Source organism: Neomonachus schauinslandi, chromosome 1 (assembly GCF_002201575.2).
Source record: "Neomonachus schauinslandi chromosome 1, ASM220157v2, whole genome shotgun sequence".
Classification (NCBI taxonomy): Eukaryota; Metazoa; Chordata; class Mammalia; order Carnivora; family Phocidae; genus Neomonachus; species Neomonachus schauinslandi.
Window position 1 is genome coordinate 143,584,409 of NC_058403.1, and position 18,282 is coordinate 143,602,690.

The 18,282-nt window shown below is 44.5% G+C and overlaps 1 protein-coding gene across 2 annotated transcripts in view; it reads right to left on the bottom strand.

Annotated features, from left to right (window-relative positions):
- OSBPL10 (oxysterol binding protein like 10) overlaps positions 1-18,282 on the bottom strand; it is a 312,463-nt gene that overhangs the window by 194,566 nt on the left and 99,615 nt on the right. For both annotated transcript variants that reach the window (XM_021678835.2, XM_021678834.2), the window contains exons 2-3: positions 13,062-13,237; positions 9,430-9,509 (exon numbers count right to left, since the gene is read on the bottom strand). In XM_021678835.2, the coding sequence (XP_021534510.1) occupies positions 9,430-9,509; positions 13,062-13,237 (256 nt within the window). The remainder of the gene's footprint in view (positions 1-9,429; positions 9,510-13,061; positions 13,238-18,282) is intronic.

An 18,282-nucleotide genomic window follows, 5' to 3' on the forward strand; every position in this document is an offset into this window, starting at 1 on the left:
AGTCAGTTGAGCATCTGACTCTTGATTTTGGCTCAGGTCATGATCTCAGGGTCATGGGATCGAGCTCTCCATCAGGCCCCGCACTCAACAGGGAGTCTGCTTGAGATTCTCTCTCCCTCTCCCCACCCCCTTCTAATAAATAAATAAATCTTTAAAAAAAAAAAAAAAGATAATCCAAGAAAAGTTCTTCTCACAGGACTTTCCACATAGAAATGTGTTGATAGATGCCATTTATTATTTTCTTTTCTCAAAAAATGTGTTCCTTATGATTGTTATTTTCTTCTCTCTTAAAAGAATTAAGATACATTTAGCTTGAATGTTACTCTGGATTGATTTTCATCTGTTAGATACTAATAGCTCTCTTACATTAAAAAAATCCTCAAACATTTGATCTAATACAAAATATAGTATTCTAGGAAAATATGACAACTTGGATATAGTTTTTTAAAGAACCCAAATCCAACCCTACACCACCACCACCACTACTACTACTGTCCCTAATGGAGAGAGGAAGGAGGAAGTAGGGTGGACATTTAAAACGCACTAAGTGGTTGATCTCCACCATCATGTCAGGATGGTGGCAGGTATGAAGATACAGCTATGACTTCCCTGCAGTCCAGGATCTTAAGGACACACTGTCAATCATGAGGGTGCATGCACACGCACATGCATACACACACACACACACACACACACACCCTTGTGAGAAGGGATGTGTTTACAGGTGAGTGTTGGTATAAACAGGAACACAGAAGAGAGAAGATCCACTCTGACCAGGCAGGTCAGGAAGGCATCCCAGAAGCATATCAGCCTTGAGGACCACATGGGTATTTCCCACATGAAGAATGAAGCGGGGAACCCATCCCAGCAGAGGAATCCTCATGAACAAAGGCAAGGAAGCGTGATGATACACAGTGTGCTGGGGACCTGCTTGTCTAGAACACTAAGCGCATGAGGTAGAGGGAAAGAAACTGCACCTGACACATGCTGGGCATCCAAAGTTCGAGACCTTGTCTTGGGAAGTAGGCTTCTACTGAAGGTTGTTGGAGCCAAGGGGTAATATCATCAACAACCTTCCCTCCCTCCTGTGCTCCTCACAGAAGCCCATACTAGAGGTTCTTAAACAGCTGCAGTTGAGGGGGGAGCATGTAGAGAATCTGCCCTCAAGAGAACATGAGCTCCTGCCTTCACACAGGAAGACGGATGTTCCTGATGCACAGACAACATGACCGAAGAAGCGAGTGATCAAGATATTTAATGCCAAGGCCATGGAGCAGACCAGAACTCCTGAGAGGAAGCACAGCAAGGAAGGACAGAAGTTTGGGGGGCGGGGGGAGACACCACTCATACCTTTTAGATTAAAAAAAAAAGTCCATAGCACAATTAGAGATTAGACTAGACATTGGTAAGTTCCCTCCTCAGAAACCATCAGAACTTTCTGTGATGATGGAAGTGTTCTGTATCTGTATCAATATGGCAGCCATCAGCCAGATGTGACTACTGAGCTAAGTGCAACTGAGGAACTGAATTTTAAAATTTAATTTCAGTTACAGTTGACCCTTGACAATATGGGTTTGAATTGTGCAGGATCCACTTATACGTAGATTTTTCTCAATAAATACAGTACAGTGCTGTATTTTCTCATCCTTACAATTTTAACATTTTCTTTTCTCTAGCTTACTTTATGGTAAGAATACAGTATATAACACATAACTTACAAAATATGTGTTAGTCAACAGTTTATGTTAAGATAAGGCTTCTGGTCAACAGGCTATCAGTAGTTAAGTTTGGGGACAGTCAAAAGTTGTAAGTGCATTTTTTTGACTGTGCAGGAAGTGGGGTGGTCACCACCCCAACCCCTGCATTGTTCAAGGGTCAACTGTAATTTAAATTTAAAAAGCCTCATGTGGCTAGAGGTCTCCACGTTAGAACAGTTTTAGAACCTACCTTTTGTCATAACTTATTTCTTACCTCTATTGTTCTTTAGACAAGTAGAACAAAAGGAGTTTGGAATCTCTTAGCGCTTTCTAATCACTCTATTACTTTTGAGTTATTCTCAATTGTTCTCAGAGGCCCCAAACCAATGTCATTTGTCAGATTACCCCCAAAATTCTTAGCATTTCATCAGTGAGTTACCAGCAGTGCCTTCTCTGGGTGACTAAAATTGTCTACTGTTTTGAGGAGAATCAACTCATATGACCTCATTATTTGAATATTTTGGTAGCATTTTTGCTCAAATAGTGAGAGGAGGTGGGGCTGGGATGCTGGACTCGATGGCATCTGACGTCCCTTGTGGCCACATGGGGTCAGATTCTACAGCTGTCATTGGGTTCGTCTCAGCAAGCAGGTGCTTCCTGTTGTGATGACCCCTAACCAAGATATGAAAGCACCTCGCCAAAGCCCTTTGGCTCACACCCCAGGGTGGCAGAGAGTCAGGGAAGTTACAGTCTTCTGCCTTCAGAAACCTAGAGTGCCGGGAGAAACTCCTGAACAATGGCTCCAAATCTTCTCACTCTTCACACTGGGCCGTGGATTTAACATTCAGTCAGAATTCCCCTCTCAAACCTCCCCTCAACAGACAAGTCTCCTAATTCCCCAGAAGTAGTCCACACATCCCCCATGCCTCCCTAGAGAAGGTCTTGGAATGTCCCCAAGGCCGGGTTCTCTGGCCCCTTACCGGTATGGCCTCTTGACCCAAAGCACACTGCCCTTAGGAGAGAAGGCACCCGCAGGGCATGCTCTTACCAGCACCAGCCTCTTTACCAGGCCAGCCCATCGCTCTCCTGTCTCCCTTCTCATTATCCAACGTCCCGTCAAACCCCAGCTGAACCTCTAGATCACTAGGGAGTACCAGATGTCATGGCAAAAGCAGAGGATGGGAGTTAGGAACTATATCACAGGTGACAGGTGTGCGCTGTCAGGGGAAAGCTGTTGGTTGTGCAAAAACATGGGCAGGCCCTTACCTGGCATTATCTTCAGAAGAGCTGGCCCACCTACTCTTGGGGCTATCCACCTCCCAGACACCGCAGACCAAAGGCTCACATGAGTTGGTATGCCAACTCATGTTGGAGTTGGGGATGGAAAAAAAAATACTTGTGATTTGGGCAGCTTCCAGCATGAATATTTATATATACACTCCTTGAAACCCAGCAGCTTTTGCTGCTCATCCAAGACCTCCTAAGGCTTATAATGAATTTAAAATCCTGTATTAGACAATCATATTCCTCCATGACCAAATCTGCATAAAAGACTGTACCCTGAAATTTGCATTTTAATTTAGAATTACCTTGCAAGGACCAGGAGCCTTAACCACACACCAATCTGATCTGACCACAGTGTCTTCAAATGCTCGACACAGACAGATTCCCTGGGACCTACCGACTTCCTAAGTGAAGGGGTAGTCAGTGTTTGCTCTCAGGGGACACATGATCAAGGGGAGGATTCAGATGGAATGGGATCTCCAGAGCCCAAAGGAGTAAATACAAAGATGGAGGCAAGCCTGGGGCCCTGAGAACCCAGAGAAAGGATTTCAAATACAATGAATAGTGTTAACTACTTCGAAAGCCTCAAATTTCTACATTTTCTTACCTAATTTCCCCATAGATTAAAAAAAAAATTCTACATTTTCCATGTCGCTGGATGGGTAAATACACCAATAAAGATGGACCTTTATTTCCTCAACTTCCCCTCTGGAACTAAACAAGAGCAGAACAAGGAACAAGGGGATAAGAAGTGACCAAGACTAAAGGGCAGGTAGCTGACCAGAAGTAAAACACAGTGTAGACCCCAGAAATGCTCTAAGAAACAGCAAAACACTCACACAGTCCTTTTAAAGATAAAACAACCCCAACGCAGAGAATAGGCCTGTGGCCAAAGCCTGGTCTTACAGTCCATCCTCACGGGAAAGGTAAGCCGCTCACGAAAACAAATTTGTGTGATGTCTATGCATGTGAAGAGACAGGAAGGAAGGACCTACAAAAGCAGTCATGTAACTCTTTCTATTTATCCACACACAAAAAAGTGTGTAGAAGGTTGTACACCCAAATGGTATCATCAGAGATTAGGTCTGGGACTGAGATTGGGGGCAATTTTTTCTTTCTTAGATTTCCCTATCTTCTGAATGCTTTCTATTGAGTATAGATAATATTCATAATTTAAAAAAAATAATGCTACTTACATTATGAGGGGAAGCTCACAATTGTCAGCAGTGAATTCATAACAAGACTATGTTTGTGGTAGGGATGGGATACGGTCAGAAAGAGGCCAGCTGAGCCAAAAAGAGAAGCTGTGAGCTCCATTAAGCTTTTGAACGACCAAGCTGTACCTCACCATAGTGTACTGGCTGAAAAAGTGATACATGCTACCACATGTCACACATTATCCTTTAGGGTTGAAAGTTAGGGGAGAAGGTACTAATGCTCAATTAACGGAGCAGACCAGTGAACTCCTCACTCAGGACACATGTCACCCCCGCCCGTCTCAAGTGAATCCACGCTTCCATGTCTGGATGAGGAAAAAAGAATTTTTTTTTTAACATTTTATTTATTTATTTGAGAGAGACAGCACAAGCAGGGGGAGGGGCAGAGGCTGAGCAGGAAGCCCGACATGGGGCTCCATCCCAGGACTCTGGGATCATGACCCGAACCAAAGGCAGAAGCTTAACCAACTAACTGAGCCACCCAGGCGCCCCAGGGTGAGGAAAAAAAAAAAATTTTAAATCAAAAAAAATATTGAAAACAACTGTGTTTCCATCAAGCTTAATCTTTAAAAAATTCTCTCACTCGGTCACAATTAAAGCCAAAGAAACTAAAATCTTCAAAATCTGAATGTCCTTCAATGCTTTCTAATCACTTGGCTACTGTCCTCACTATCCCACTTTCCCACAGGTCAAAGTCACTTGAAAACAGCATTATTCATTAAGTGTCTCCAACTCCCTACCCCCAAATATGGACTTCCACAGATTCTGAATGACCCTGAGTTCTCTGATATGGCTATTTGCAAATCACAGGGCCTATGTGAAAACAGACACATAATCACAAAGGGATGAAACAGCATACTTGTTTTCCTTGAGGGTTTGGTCCAAGCACTAAGAACAGCTGAGATGCTGGACTTCCAGGCAGCAGGCTTACTAAACATCAGCACAAGCTACTGAGCCCCTAACTCCTTGGAGTGCTTCCTGTGGGCAACTGGTCTTCGCCTACATTCCCTTTCTTGCGCCTTAGGACCACCTCAGGAGACAGATGTTACCATTCAAAGATGAGGACAGAGGATCAGAAAGAATACAAGTGACCTGAGCAGTTCTGCTTGACACATCATCAGCACAGCGGGTATTTAAATGTAGGACCTCTCTCTGTGTACTCCACAATATTTCTTCTAAACTAGAATGTCCTGAGCTGAAACATGCATGTACTCCATCAGAAGACACTTTCCATTCAAGGTTCATGGGAACTTGCCAAAAGTGTTCACCATTATGAGCTTACATCACAAAAAAATTAGTGCAAAAGGCCAATGTTACTTTCAAGCCAACTCACTGAAGAGTTCTGGAATCAGAATCTATTAAAAGACCAGAGAAGGGGTCCCTTGAGTACATAAACATTACAGGTGTCCTTTTCAGAGCTGTCCCCTCTATATTATAAAATATAAAGTTCATGGCAGGGGAATACCATCCCGAACCTTCCCACAGCTCCTTGCCAGGAAACCAAGAGGAGGGATGAGGGGGAGGGGGCATGTTTAGCAATTCAGGCTCTCGTTCCCATCCACTGACTTAATGGCTACGTGACACTGAGCCTATCATTGAGGTTCCACTGGCCTCAGCTTTCTAATTTGTCAACATGGAGACAGGACCTCTGTGTAAGGTAGCGTGATCCTGAGTGATGGCCACTCACATAGAAGGTATTAAACGCCATTGCTCTGTCAACAGACGGTTCCTTTCGCAGTGCTTATCGTGGTCCCCAGAACACCACTGTGCCCCCATCCTAAGGGTTACTAAACACCACCTACTTGATAAAAGCTAGACACCCACTCCTACATTCGATACTTCAAAGTCATGCACTAGTAAATTCTCACAAGGACAGTTCGCTACAGCTCTCTCTTAACCCTTTTCCAGTCAGGGCTTTATGCTGCCTGAATTTTTATACTGCATTAAAAATAAGATGTTTTGTTTTGTTGTTTGTGTTTTCAGAGAAAGTCAGGGTTCCAGTCTTCCTAGAAGACCCACCTCACACCCTTGCAGCTGCACCTCGAATAACAACTAAAGGCCACAGGATAAACCTAAGTGACGTCAAGAAAAGGGGATTCTCGGTCTTTGGCAGGGTCTGTCCATCTAGAAGCAGAAACTGTCCGAAAGGGGCCTCATCACCCATGGAGGGAAAGAGGGCAGCCCTGGCTGATATGTGTGAGGTTAAGAGCAGGAAACCAGAGACCTGAGCTCGAGCCTTGGCTCCACCACCCTCCCAGCTGGTGCTTCCCCACATGGAAACCACAAGGGCTTGACTAGGTAGCCAGACACTTAGGTTTCAAAAACCAGTACTTTTTTTTTTTTAATCTGGGAATGAGTCTAGAAATCTTTTTTTTTAAAAAGATTTTATTTATTGGGGCGCCTGGGTGGCTCAGTCGTTAAGCGTCTGCCTTCAGCTCAGGTCTTGATCCCAGGGTCCTGGGATCGAGCCCCGCGTCGGGCTCCCTGCTCCGCGGGAAGCCTGCTTCTCCCTCTCCCACTCCCCCTGCTTGTGTTCCCTCTCTCGCTGTGTCTCTCTCTGTCAAATAAATAAATTTCTTACTACCATGAAGAGGTCCTTACCTTTCCCAGTCTCCAGTGATTCATTAAAACATCAGTGCACTTCAAGTTGGTTTCCTGACCTCAATTCTTACATCCAAAATAAATTCCAGATGAACCAATGATTGAAACACAATAATTAAACTATATATTCACTGGAGGAAAACACTGGAAATCTCATTATTTTAGAACAAAGAAGCCTTTGTTAAGCATGATGTAATACCAAAAGCCAAAAATGAAAATATTCATAAATCTGACAGCAAAAATTAAATATCCTACATAGCAAAAAATGTACCCCAAGTCAAAATACAGGTGACCTACCAGGAGAAAACATCTATAATACAAATAACAGGCAAAGGACAAATATGCTCAATTCACATATAGCTAAGTGCAAATCAAGGAGAAAAAAAGAACTCAACAGAAAAAGGATAAAAGGATGAAGGATAAAAATTGGCCGATCAGGGCGCCTGGGTGGCTCAGTTGGTTAAGCGACTGCCTTCGGCTCAGGTCATGATCCCGGAGTCCCGGGATCGAGTCCCGCATCGGGCTCCCTGCTCGGCGGGGAGTCTGCTTCTCCCTCTCACCCCCCCCCCCCCCATCCTCCTTTTCTCTCCTTCTCCCCCCCAAAAAAAAAAAAAAAAAAAAAAAAAAAAAAAAATTGGCCGATCACATCAAAGAAATACATGTGGCGATCAACATTTGAAAACATACTCAACCCCTCTCATGACTTTAGAAGTGAAAATGAAAATCACGGGGGATTAATTTTTTATCCACAAGACTATCAAAAGCTAAAACATTAGAAGAGCCACAGTTAGAGGGGGAAATGCATCTTTACACACAAAATTGGTAGCAGAACAAATTAGGAGAATTTTTTTTAGAAGACAATTTAGCAATGTCTAGGAAAATATAGCAGACACAGAGTCTGTGACCTACAAGTCCAATGATATAACTTTCTATGTACACCTAGAGGCACAAAAAGATATATATACAAAGATGTTCACTATAGCATTATGTCTAACAACCTAAATGTCTGTCAGTAGAGGACTTAAATAAAGCAGACATCCATTATTAGATCCCATATATCTAATAAGACTTCCAAAGTACCTTTTAAAAGGGGGGGGGAGGGACTGTATGCATGAAAAGATCCCATCCGTGTAAAAAACACAAACACACATATACATACATCCTAACACATGCCTAAATCTACTTGAATGATGTACAAGAACTGTCAAGTGCAATTATCTCTAATGAGCATACACTACCATGTTGGGAGATCTGTCCTTTTTATTTTAGGCCCTTCTGTTTTATAAAAAAAGTAAAAAGATACATATAAAAAGAAAAATTTTAACTGCCCTGCCTAGGAGTTTATAAAATACTGATGAAATGTCCAGGACTCCTACCATAATTCCTAGAAAACAAAGCAAGGCAAAGAGAAAAAAGCTTTAGAAATAGGGCCCTACCTATGGTAAACCCAGATTCTGCGTGGGGAAGTCAAAAGGGGTGAGAGCAAAACAGTAGTAAGCAAGTCAAGGAAAAGAGGTCTCATAAAAGAAAAAAAAAATTAACAGTGAACAAGATCATTATGAAGAAATCAGTTCAGATCGTACTTGGAGGCAGAACAGGGAGGTATACCTAAGCAAGGCATTTCCCATGGCCTTGAGCAAGACAGCTGACTGGCTATAGGATTAAAATCATCAGAAGTTTCTTTTTTTTTTTTCTTTCTTTTTCTTTTTTAAAGATTTTATTTATTTATTTGACAGACAGACAGAGAGAGAACACAAGTAGATAGAGTAGCAGGCAGAGGGAGACGGAGAAGCAGACTCCCCGCCAAGCAGGGAGCCCAATGTGGGGCTTGATCCCAGGACCCCGGGATCATGACCTGAGCCGAAGGAAGACCCTTAACTGACTGAGCCACCCAGGCGCCCCAGAAGTTTCATATGTGGGTCTTTCTACCGGATGCATAGAATGTGGAAAAACACTCCAATCGGGTACCGTACTTAAATTAGAATTAATGATATAAAAGGGGTAGTCCTTTGAGCATTGATTTCAACAAATACTTATTGCCATGAATAAATTTACTTTGCAATTATTTCCCGTATTCTAATGCTAGGAAATCCTCCGAATAATCCATGAAAATCTGATCTAAGACCTCCTACCGAATCCTGAGGAAAAAAGAATTCATAACTTAGATACCAAATTACCTGAGAACATTTCTATACTTGGAATGCTGAAGTTCCCTGCAGGATATTTCATCAATTTGGGGTCTATGTTTTATTTAAGGACCACTGACGACAACTAGTCTCCCATGAACAGTAAATCGGATTCCCTCTGCCTCCACAGTGAAATCATCCACTCAAGTTTCTCAACAGACATTAACAGCAGCCTAAATTGACAACACGTGAAGCCATAGAAGGGTCTTCCCAGAATCAGTTCCAATGAGGTATCTGCAGGCCTCTTCATTCTACCTACAAGCTAATCCTCCTACTTTCCTCTTGGTTTTAGATTTCAATGCAGCAGGGCAATATGAATTCCAATACAGTGGGTAACTTCAAAAATGACAGGAGAAACAGCCTCCCCAAAGAAACAGATAATTGGGCTGAAGGGTAGCTCTCCAAATTACTCCAGTGTCTCCTTGCTTCCCCATGGTTACTTACCTTAGAACTCGTTTCCATGTGGTATTTGGCACAAGCTCGAAGCTGAGTCACCCAAAACTGTTTCTCCTTTGCATCGGCAGCTAAAATAGAGAAAGAAACGCTTGCAGAGATGGTTCCAAAACATATCTAACCTATTTCTACACCCACCTATGGGGGTGGGGGGCCCAGGGAGTGAGGTAGAGAGAGAACAAAGGGGAAAATAAAGGCAGATCGCAATATTCTCAAGCAGCCTGTGTTCACACACACACACACACACACACACACACAAATTACACTAAATCTCAACAGAAAATTCCCTCTTAAACCACATTAAAAACATACTCTGAAATGTCTGTTATAAGAACAATTTTTGCCCTTTTTTTCAACCTCCTCTGAAAAAAGTCATTTCTACTTTTTTTTTTTTTAAATGATTTTATTTATTTATTGGACAGAGAAAGAGTGAGAACACAAGCCAGGAAACAGAGGGAGAGGGAGAAGCAGGCTTCCCGCTGAGCAGGACCCAGGACCCAGAGACCATGACCTGAGCCAAAGGCAGCTGCTTAACCTACTGAGCCACTCAGGAGCCCCATCATTTCTACTTCTTTAAAAAGGCAGCAGGGGGGGGCGCCTGGGTGGCTCAGTCGATTAAGCGACTACCTTCAACTCAGGTCATGATCCTGGAGTCCCGCATCGGGCTCCCTGCTCAGCGGGGAGTCTGCTTCTCCCTCTGACCCTCCTCCCTCTCATTCTCTCTGTTTCTCATTCTCTCTCAAATAAATAAATAAATAATCTTAAAAAAAAAAAAAAGGCAGCAGGGGGGCTCCCGAGTAGTGCAGGACCCTGAGATCGAGCCCCACGTGGGGCCCTGCACTCAGCAGGGAGGCTGCTGGAGATTCTCTCTCCCTTTCCATCCCCCTCTACCCCCTCTCCCCAACTCTCTCTCATAAATAAATAAACCCTTAAAAAAATAAAATAAAAATAAAAAGCAGGAAAGGTAAAACATGATTATTTTTAAGCACCTCTACACGTGTGGCAAATAAGAGGCTCAAAGTGTAGTTTTTCAGGGCCTTTGGGCATTTCCAGAATTGTACTGTGGACTTACTAGCATCTACAAAATAAACATTCAATTGAATTATTTTAATATGTGTCCTCAATGATTCATGTTATGATCGGACAGAACAATATTCCAAATGCTGCTTTAGAGGTCTTCAAATTTCCTCCAAAGAGACATTAAAATACAAGCCAACTGTATGGTCATTATCTTCCATCTACACTCCCATCTCTCAAATACATCACATTATTTTCTTAAACTATCATGGATACATAACAGGTTCTAATAAAATCTAAGTCATCAATTTCACTGCATAACTAACTGCATAAATAGTTTACTATAACTTTAACCGCATGAATATTGACTAGGCAGGAAACAGAAAGATTCCCCTGGAAGTTATAATTGTTTACAAAAATGGGCCTCAGTGTTGTCTGTCAATACAACTCAACTTCAGCTTGAACTTTTGGGTGAACTAATCTGGAGTGGCAGACCAGCGTAAGACCAGGTGACTTTGACTTCCAAAGGATTCTGCAGAAACGAGAGCCTTTTTCCCTAGGAAAAGTGAAGAACTGCCAGGTTATGGCGGTCCCATTCAAAGGCTCTGCACCAAAAACATTCTCAGAAGCCGTGCATCTACTGACATCAAGACTCATTCAATTCTACATGTAGGTGAGATGTGCAGTGAGAAAACCAACACCCAGATCCTCTTGGGATGAGCCAAGGACCAGCCATATATCTGCAGAATTTATCCCGCCTTTTCTGCAGTTCCTAACTTTACGCTAAATTCAGCCCTTGCGATGTCACGCAGATAATAAAACTTTTGTATTTGTTATTAAAGCTACCCTTAAAAAAAAACAAACCAACCCCTGACTCTTAAAAGGCAAAAATGAGATGGCTCAATTGTCATATTAGTTGGGTTTTTTCATTTGTGTGGGTTTGTGTCATTTTATAAACCACAGGTGGGGGGGCTCGGGGTGGGGGGGAGTGCCATTAAGTTTTTCACCTGCTCTTGTTTCTGCCTGAACAATTTGTTAAGCAATAAACAACAAAACGAAAGCAAGGACCATATAAATCTAGCCAGCTGGAACACACACCGCATGAATCTCCAAAGAGAACATGAATCTTCCCACGTTTCCAAAAACTGAAAAACTTTTTTCAATGATAGGCATTTTTATTTCATAGGTTTCTGGGTTGTTTTATAGATTCTGAAATATGACTTGTGTATCAATAGTAAAGAAACATTAGTTTATTCCATCTCTTGGCAGAAAAGCTTGTAGGTGGAATGATGAAAATTGGACTCAGAGGCAAGGAGGCTGGGCCCTCGGTCTGGCTTTGCAGAGGCTGATCTCTCACTGTCAGTTCCTTGGGGTCCAGGAGAGACACAAGGGGCCTTTTCTTTGTACTGAGCCCTTCCTTGGGCAAAGAAAAATGTAGGAAGGCAGAATTCTCAACCAACCCCCAACACTCAATACATACAAGTCCTACCCTTCCTCAGGCCTTAACAACACTGACTCGGTGTGTGTGTGTGCACGTACATGCATGCACACACACCAACATGGGCATCTGGATTGTTGTTTTTGTTATTTCATTGAAGAAAACTGACAATTTTTCTGGCAATGCAACTGTAATGGAATGATGGAAGAATGATCTAGCAATCCAATTATACTGCTACAGTCGGGGCTGGCATTGCTAAAGACCTGTACGATGGACGTGCCTTGGGAGTGGCGGGACCTATAGCCATGGCTCAGTGTGGGGCTTCCTGGGGATTTATCCTCCAGGAGGATGCTGAGCAGGCCTCAGTTCTCAAGAAGCAAAGAGAAGGGGAAAAAGCAAGACAAAAAAATTAACGCCACACCAAACAGATGGCTTCCTTACCAGGCTCTAATACTACACCAGAATAAATACAATATAAGTGAAGGGGGCTGGGCGCCTGGGTGGCTCAGTTGGTTAAGCGACTGCCTTCAGCTCAGGTCATGATCCTGGAGTCCCAGGATCGAGTCCCGCATCGGGCTCCCTGCTCAGCGGGGAGTCTGCTTCTCTCTCTGACCCTCACCCCTCTCATGCTCTCTCTCTCATTCTCTCTCTCAAATAAATAAATAAAATCTTTAAAAAAAAAAAAAAACAATATAAGTGAAGGGGGCCTTTACTAAGAGACGGTTCTAGAGAAACTCGGGGGCGGGGGGGCGGCAGAGGAGAGGCGCGCTGACCCTTGAAATGTTTGTTTTGTCCTCACAGCCTAGCCGTGCAGGGGATTGTAGTGAAGATTCATACTGTAAAGTCCAAGTCCAAGAAAATATACACTGAGCTGATATGAAAAATCTGAAATCCGAAAGCTGGGCTGGCTTTACTGTCACTCCCCTTTCATCTGTCCTTAATTCCTCAGTTTTTCAGGACAAGCAATTCCCAATGCCAGCTCCATCTCCCTGCCCCAGGCTTAAGAGAGGCAGTGTCTGTCTGTCTGTCACCACGGAGTCGTCAAACACAGCAAATTGTTAAAGGTGATTAAAAAAAAAAAAAAAAAAAAAAACACCCAGGAGAGCCGCCACCATGGTAACTGGGAGTGCAGCCCCTGAGACCCATCTGAAGAGTTAGAAGAACATACCTCTCAGCTTATACATCTCTCCGTTAGCAGAGTACACCACCAGCATGTGGGGAACTTCGTCACTCAGGGACACTATGGCTCCAGACAGAGACAGGGCTCCCCGAGGCTTCTGGTGTTTGCTTTGCTCATTCACAAAATACTGCAGGATGCCAGCCTCAAAATCCAGCACAAAGTACCTGTGCAGAGAAACACAGTGCATCATTCCTCCTTCTCCAGCCCACGCCTCACAGCAAAGGGGAAAAGTAATCCTTAAATCAACACCAAGGCTCTCAATTCAGGGAGGTGGAAACCCCAAGTCCCTCCCGGGTGCCACACAGAAGTCAGCCCGTGAGTAAGGGGAGAGTCCTGGGTTCTTAAGCCAGAATGGTGCTTATAAGGGGCCACCAGGCTAGGCACAGGCTACGTCCATTCCGGATTTGGTGTAAGGCCCATTACCTCGCCTGGTGCCCATGGAGATCACAGTAAGCCTCCAAATGACCCCCTTCCCCCCGCCCCCCCCAAAAAAGGCAAGCAGATGCATTGGGTGACAGCCTCGGGTGACACACTCCGTAGGACTTCACAGGAACAGCTGGACCTTCTAAGCCTCTAAGAGAGGCCGTTTTACACGCAGGGAACAGCAAGCTGGGCCCTGAGCTTTCTGCCGGTGGCATGGGTAACCCTAAGGAGCCCGAGCTCCAGGGGTCACCGGTCAGGGAACTGGGCGTGCTCACACAGCCACCTGGCACGCTCCAACAGGCCCTTCGAGAACTCACTCTACTCTGGGAGGCCACAATGCAGTTGCAAGGTAAAAGCAGAGGGGCTGCAAGTTGCCTAAAGCACTCAAACAGGTCTTTGTAGCCACACATCTGGCCTGTTTACACGCTCAACCTATCGCCTAGGAAGTCACCCCAACAAACTCCCGTTCTGCACCAGGAAGAAAAGGTCTTCATCTGAGACTCAAGTTCTTCCTGCGGCCCAGAGGCTCACTACAGCCCCTGCTGACTTTTCTGCCTTCTCGCTTTCTGTTCCACTCACACCAGCCTCTCCTCTCCACCCTCAGAGTCCCCAAGTCGTCTCCCACACCACAGGACCTTGGCTCATGCTGTTCCTCCCTGTCTGGAACAGTTACTCCAAGTGTGGCCCACAGACTGTTCCCAGTCTACAACAGCTTTGCAATTTTGGCTTTGCTTCAACACCCGACTGCGTGATCAGAGGATCGGTCTCATTAAACACACATGGCACGTACAAGCTACACACCAGTCATGGATCAACCACAACGGAACTGAGGGGAGGGGGCGGAGGGCCTTCAGCACAGTTCGAAAAACACCTGCCCAGAATGCTATTCCTGCCACCTAGACTATGGCTTCTTTGCCTTCTTGCCATGTTAACTTCTCAGCCTTCAGGAACAACTCAAGGACCACCAACTTGAGAAACTTCCTGATACTCAACTATTCCTCTCACAAGCTCTCATAGCACCTTGAAATTGTCCTTCCCGGCCCAGCCCGGCCCCAGTGGGAGTCTATACTTGCAGGAGCCTCTAACTCCACATCTAGTTTCCCCACTAGACTCTACACCCTCGGGAGGCAGAAGTATGTTCTCCTCCCAGTGCCCAGCACAGTGCCGACACTTCACTGATACTCAGTGAACTTTTGTTCAATGGATTAATGAAGCCGGGGTGGGGCGGGGAGAACCCCACCAAATTCCAGTTTCCAAGCCAGGCACCAAAGCTCCTGGGTCACTACTGTGAACTCACAGAGGCACTGCAAAAATAGTTTACGTTTGGTGGCGCCTGGGTGGCTCAGTCGTTAGGCGTCTGCCTTCGGCTCAGGTCATGATCCCAGGGTCCTGGGATCGAGCACCGCATCGGGCTCCGATCCACCCTCAGAGTCCCCAAGTCGTCTCCCACACCACAGGACCTTGGCTCATGCTGCTTCTCCCTCTCCTACTCCCTACTCTGGGTTCTTAAGCCAGAATGGTGCTTATAAGGGGCCACCAGGCTAGGCACAGGCTAGGCACAGGACCTTGGCTCATGCTTCTCCCTCTCCTACTCCCCCTGCTTGTGTTCCTTCTCTCGCTGTGTCTCTCTCTGTCAAATAAATAAAATCTTAAAAAAAAAAATAGTTTACGTTTTTGAGGGACATACAGCAATACTCAACACGGGTCAGATGCCGTGCATGTACTAACTCAGTTTGTTTTCACAGTTTCAATGTTAGATTGCACTATATTTCTTTGAACAACACCGTATCTCTGCAAAGTAGGGTTTTCAGCAGGTGCGGGGATAAGAAGCAAACATCAACGTGGAACAGGAAAAGAAGGCAGTGATATGCCCAATATGATTCCAAAGCTTGAAAGCCACACAGGGCCCGCAGGTGAATACATCCCATCCATAAGTAATTGCATTATTTAAACAGATTTTTTTCCACTTATGATTATTACTATTTTTTCAAATACCAAGGTGCTAAAACATAAATATGTATGAAGTTGTTTGGAACTAACCATTTAATAAATGAAACTTAGGGGTTTCTTCACAGTAGAAGCACCATGAACCAAGAACGTTTACAACCCTCTGATCTAATTCATTCTCACAGCAACCCAAGAGTTACACATTGTCATTCCCAATTTACAGATATCCTGAGACCCAAAGAAACTCACAATCCAAGGGCAAGGCTTGGTTTGCACCAGCAATCATAAACTCCCCTTTGATTGTCATGCCAGTCCTCCCTTGGCCCTTTCTCCAAGTCACCTCTCAAGTCACCTCTCCTGGACTCTCTTAGGAACTTTATTCTCCCCGCCTTCCTGTTCCAACAGAGCTAACCCAGCAAGCTGGAAGCTCCCTTCCCAGAAGCAGAGGTGCCCACCCCCGCTCCCCTCCCACAGAGCAGGGTGCCTGACACCCCAGGACCCAGTCCTCCAGAACTCCAATTCCTCTAAGAAATCTTCCACTCGTAATTATTTTTAACATTCTGGCCAAGATTGTTTATCTATCTTACCCGTCTCCTTCCCTCCCATACCTTAGGCCAGGATAATAAAGATAGACTTCTGGTTTTCATTATTAGCATGGATAAATCAAGACACAGAAATGCATCACAGACAGGACTATTCCAAATTAAAGCTCCTACTCCAGCAGTATCAACATCACCTGGGAGCTTCTTTGAAATGTAAATTCTTGGGCCCCAGTCAAGACCTGCTGAATCTGAAACTCTGGGGGAGGAACCCAGAAAGCTGTGTTTTCTGCTTCCAGGTGATTCTGATGCAGCTCAAGGTGGAGGGGCACTGGCCTACAAGCTTCCTTCCTCTTCCAGGAGACACCGCCAGAATATATTCTCCCAGATTCCCTTACAGTTTGGGTGTCGCCATTTGAGTTTTAGCCAATAGGATGTGAGGAAAAGCAATGCAGTCTTGACCCATAATACACACATTCTCTCTCTCCCTCCCACATACATACACACCCACTCTTACACACTCACTTTCTCTCTCATACACACACACACACACACACACACAACCTGCAGGTGAACTTGGGAACCCCGCAACAATTATGGCAAAGAGGTAAGGGACCTGGGTCCCCGAATCACCACCTGGAAGAATCACCTGCTAAGGAGCACCCACATCAGGCTGGTATAGGAATAAGAAAGTTCTGCTGAATTAGGCCATTAAGATCAAGATGTGTTACAGCAGTTAGCCTTACAAATTCACAAAAAATTCTTTATTTCTATTTTCATGTCCTACTTAAATTTTTTTAAGATTTTATTTTTGAGTAATCTCCACACCCAACATGGGGCTCAAACCCACAACCCTGAGATCAAGAGTCACATGCTCCACTGACTAAGCCCTGTCCTACTTAAAATTTGCTCTGACTCGGGGACACCTGGGTGGCTCAGTCGCTTAAGCATCTGCCTTTGGCTCAGGTCCTGATCCCAGGGTCCTGGGATTGAGTCGTGCATCGGGCTCCCTGCTCAGCGGAGAGCCTGCTTCTCCCTCTGCCTGTGGCTTCCCCTGCTTGTGCTTGCTCTCCCTCTCTCTCTGACAAATAAACTTTAAAAAAAAAAAACTTCTTAAAAAAAAAAAAAAAGAATGTGCCCTGACTCCTTTCTGTGTGGCGAAAACCAAACTCCTTCTTCGACAAGAGAGCAGGGTAATTTCTGAGCTGCCAATGATCAAATTATTTAAGTGCTGACCCTGCCTTCTCCTTAGGAGTAACTGTTTTCAACTTGACCTAGATCGAATGTCATTGTGACCGTAGCCATGCAGACACGCTCCTGGCAAGGCAGAGCACTAACAGTAATACTCCTCACAAGTGTAGGGAAGGACACTTGGCTCCAACAGCAGCACTTCGTGTCCTCCCCCTCCGCCCCCCCCGCCAGACCAAAGCTGCAGCATCCCTCGTAGATAAACATGCCCACTTTCCTGGGGGAAGCAGAAAAGGAGGGGGATCTGAATAGGCTTCAAGGAAAAGGCATATGCCATTGGTCAGAAGGGAGGAAGGGTTTGACATCTTTCTCCTTATTGCTTCTACCAACTCCTCATCTGTCAGCTTTCCTTGCTCCTAGAGGCAGCTTCCCAAATGCATCCTGTTTAAACAACTCACTGTATATTTGCAAAGACATTATTCAGAATCTGGTGCAAAGAAATGAATTGAATGTTGTTCTTTTGCCCAATAGGGATGACAGAATAACCAAATGATGTCCCATTATGCAGGATATGGGGACGCATTAATGATTTTTCACAATACGTATTTCAAACTTACATCGTAACTTTAACCTGTCGCAGATGGGAAAAAAAATACTTCCACTGCGTCCTAAAATAGCTTAAATACAAATACGCAGGTTTGAATCATGTGCACTAAGGAAGATCATCAATAATTTACTCCCTTCTAAAGACAATTAGAAACTATCGTGTTTGGAGAGAGGGGATGGAGTACCAGCAGATTAAAAACTGTAGCCAACTCAACAAAGTGTTCCTTCGGGAGGGCCTCTGAAAGGTAAGTTAGCTTGTGTCACAGAAGGTGAAAGCTATCCATACGGCATTAAGGAGGGCAATCCTGGTTGGTCACATCCCCTGGGAGGAAGGAAATTAAATTTGGTTTCCCACAGGGTTATGGCTCTGTCAGGTACTGCTGTTCGGAGCTTAGAGCAATATCTGAAAGTCCTATTTAGCTTTCATGCTAAATAGGAAAAGTTAACCATATTTCTAAATGAGACTTCATAAGCCCAAGTGAAATTGCTAGATAAAACCCTAAAAC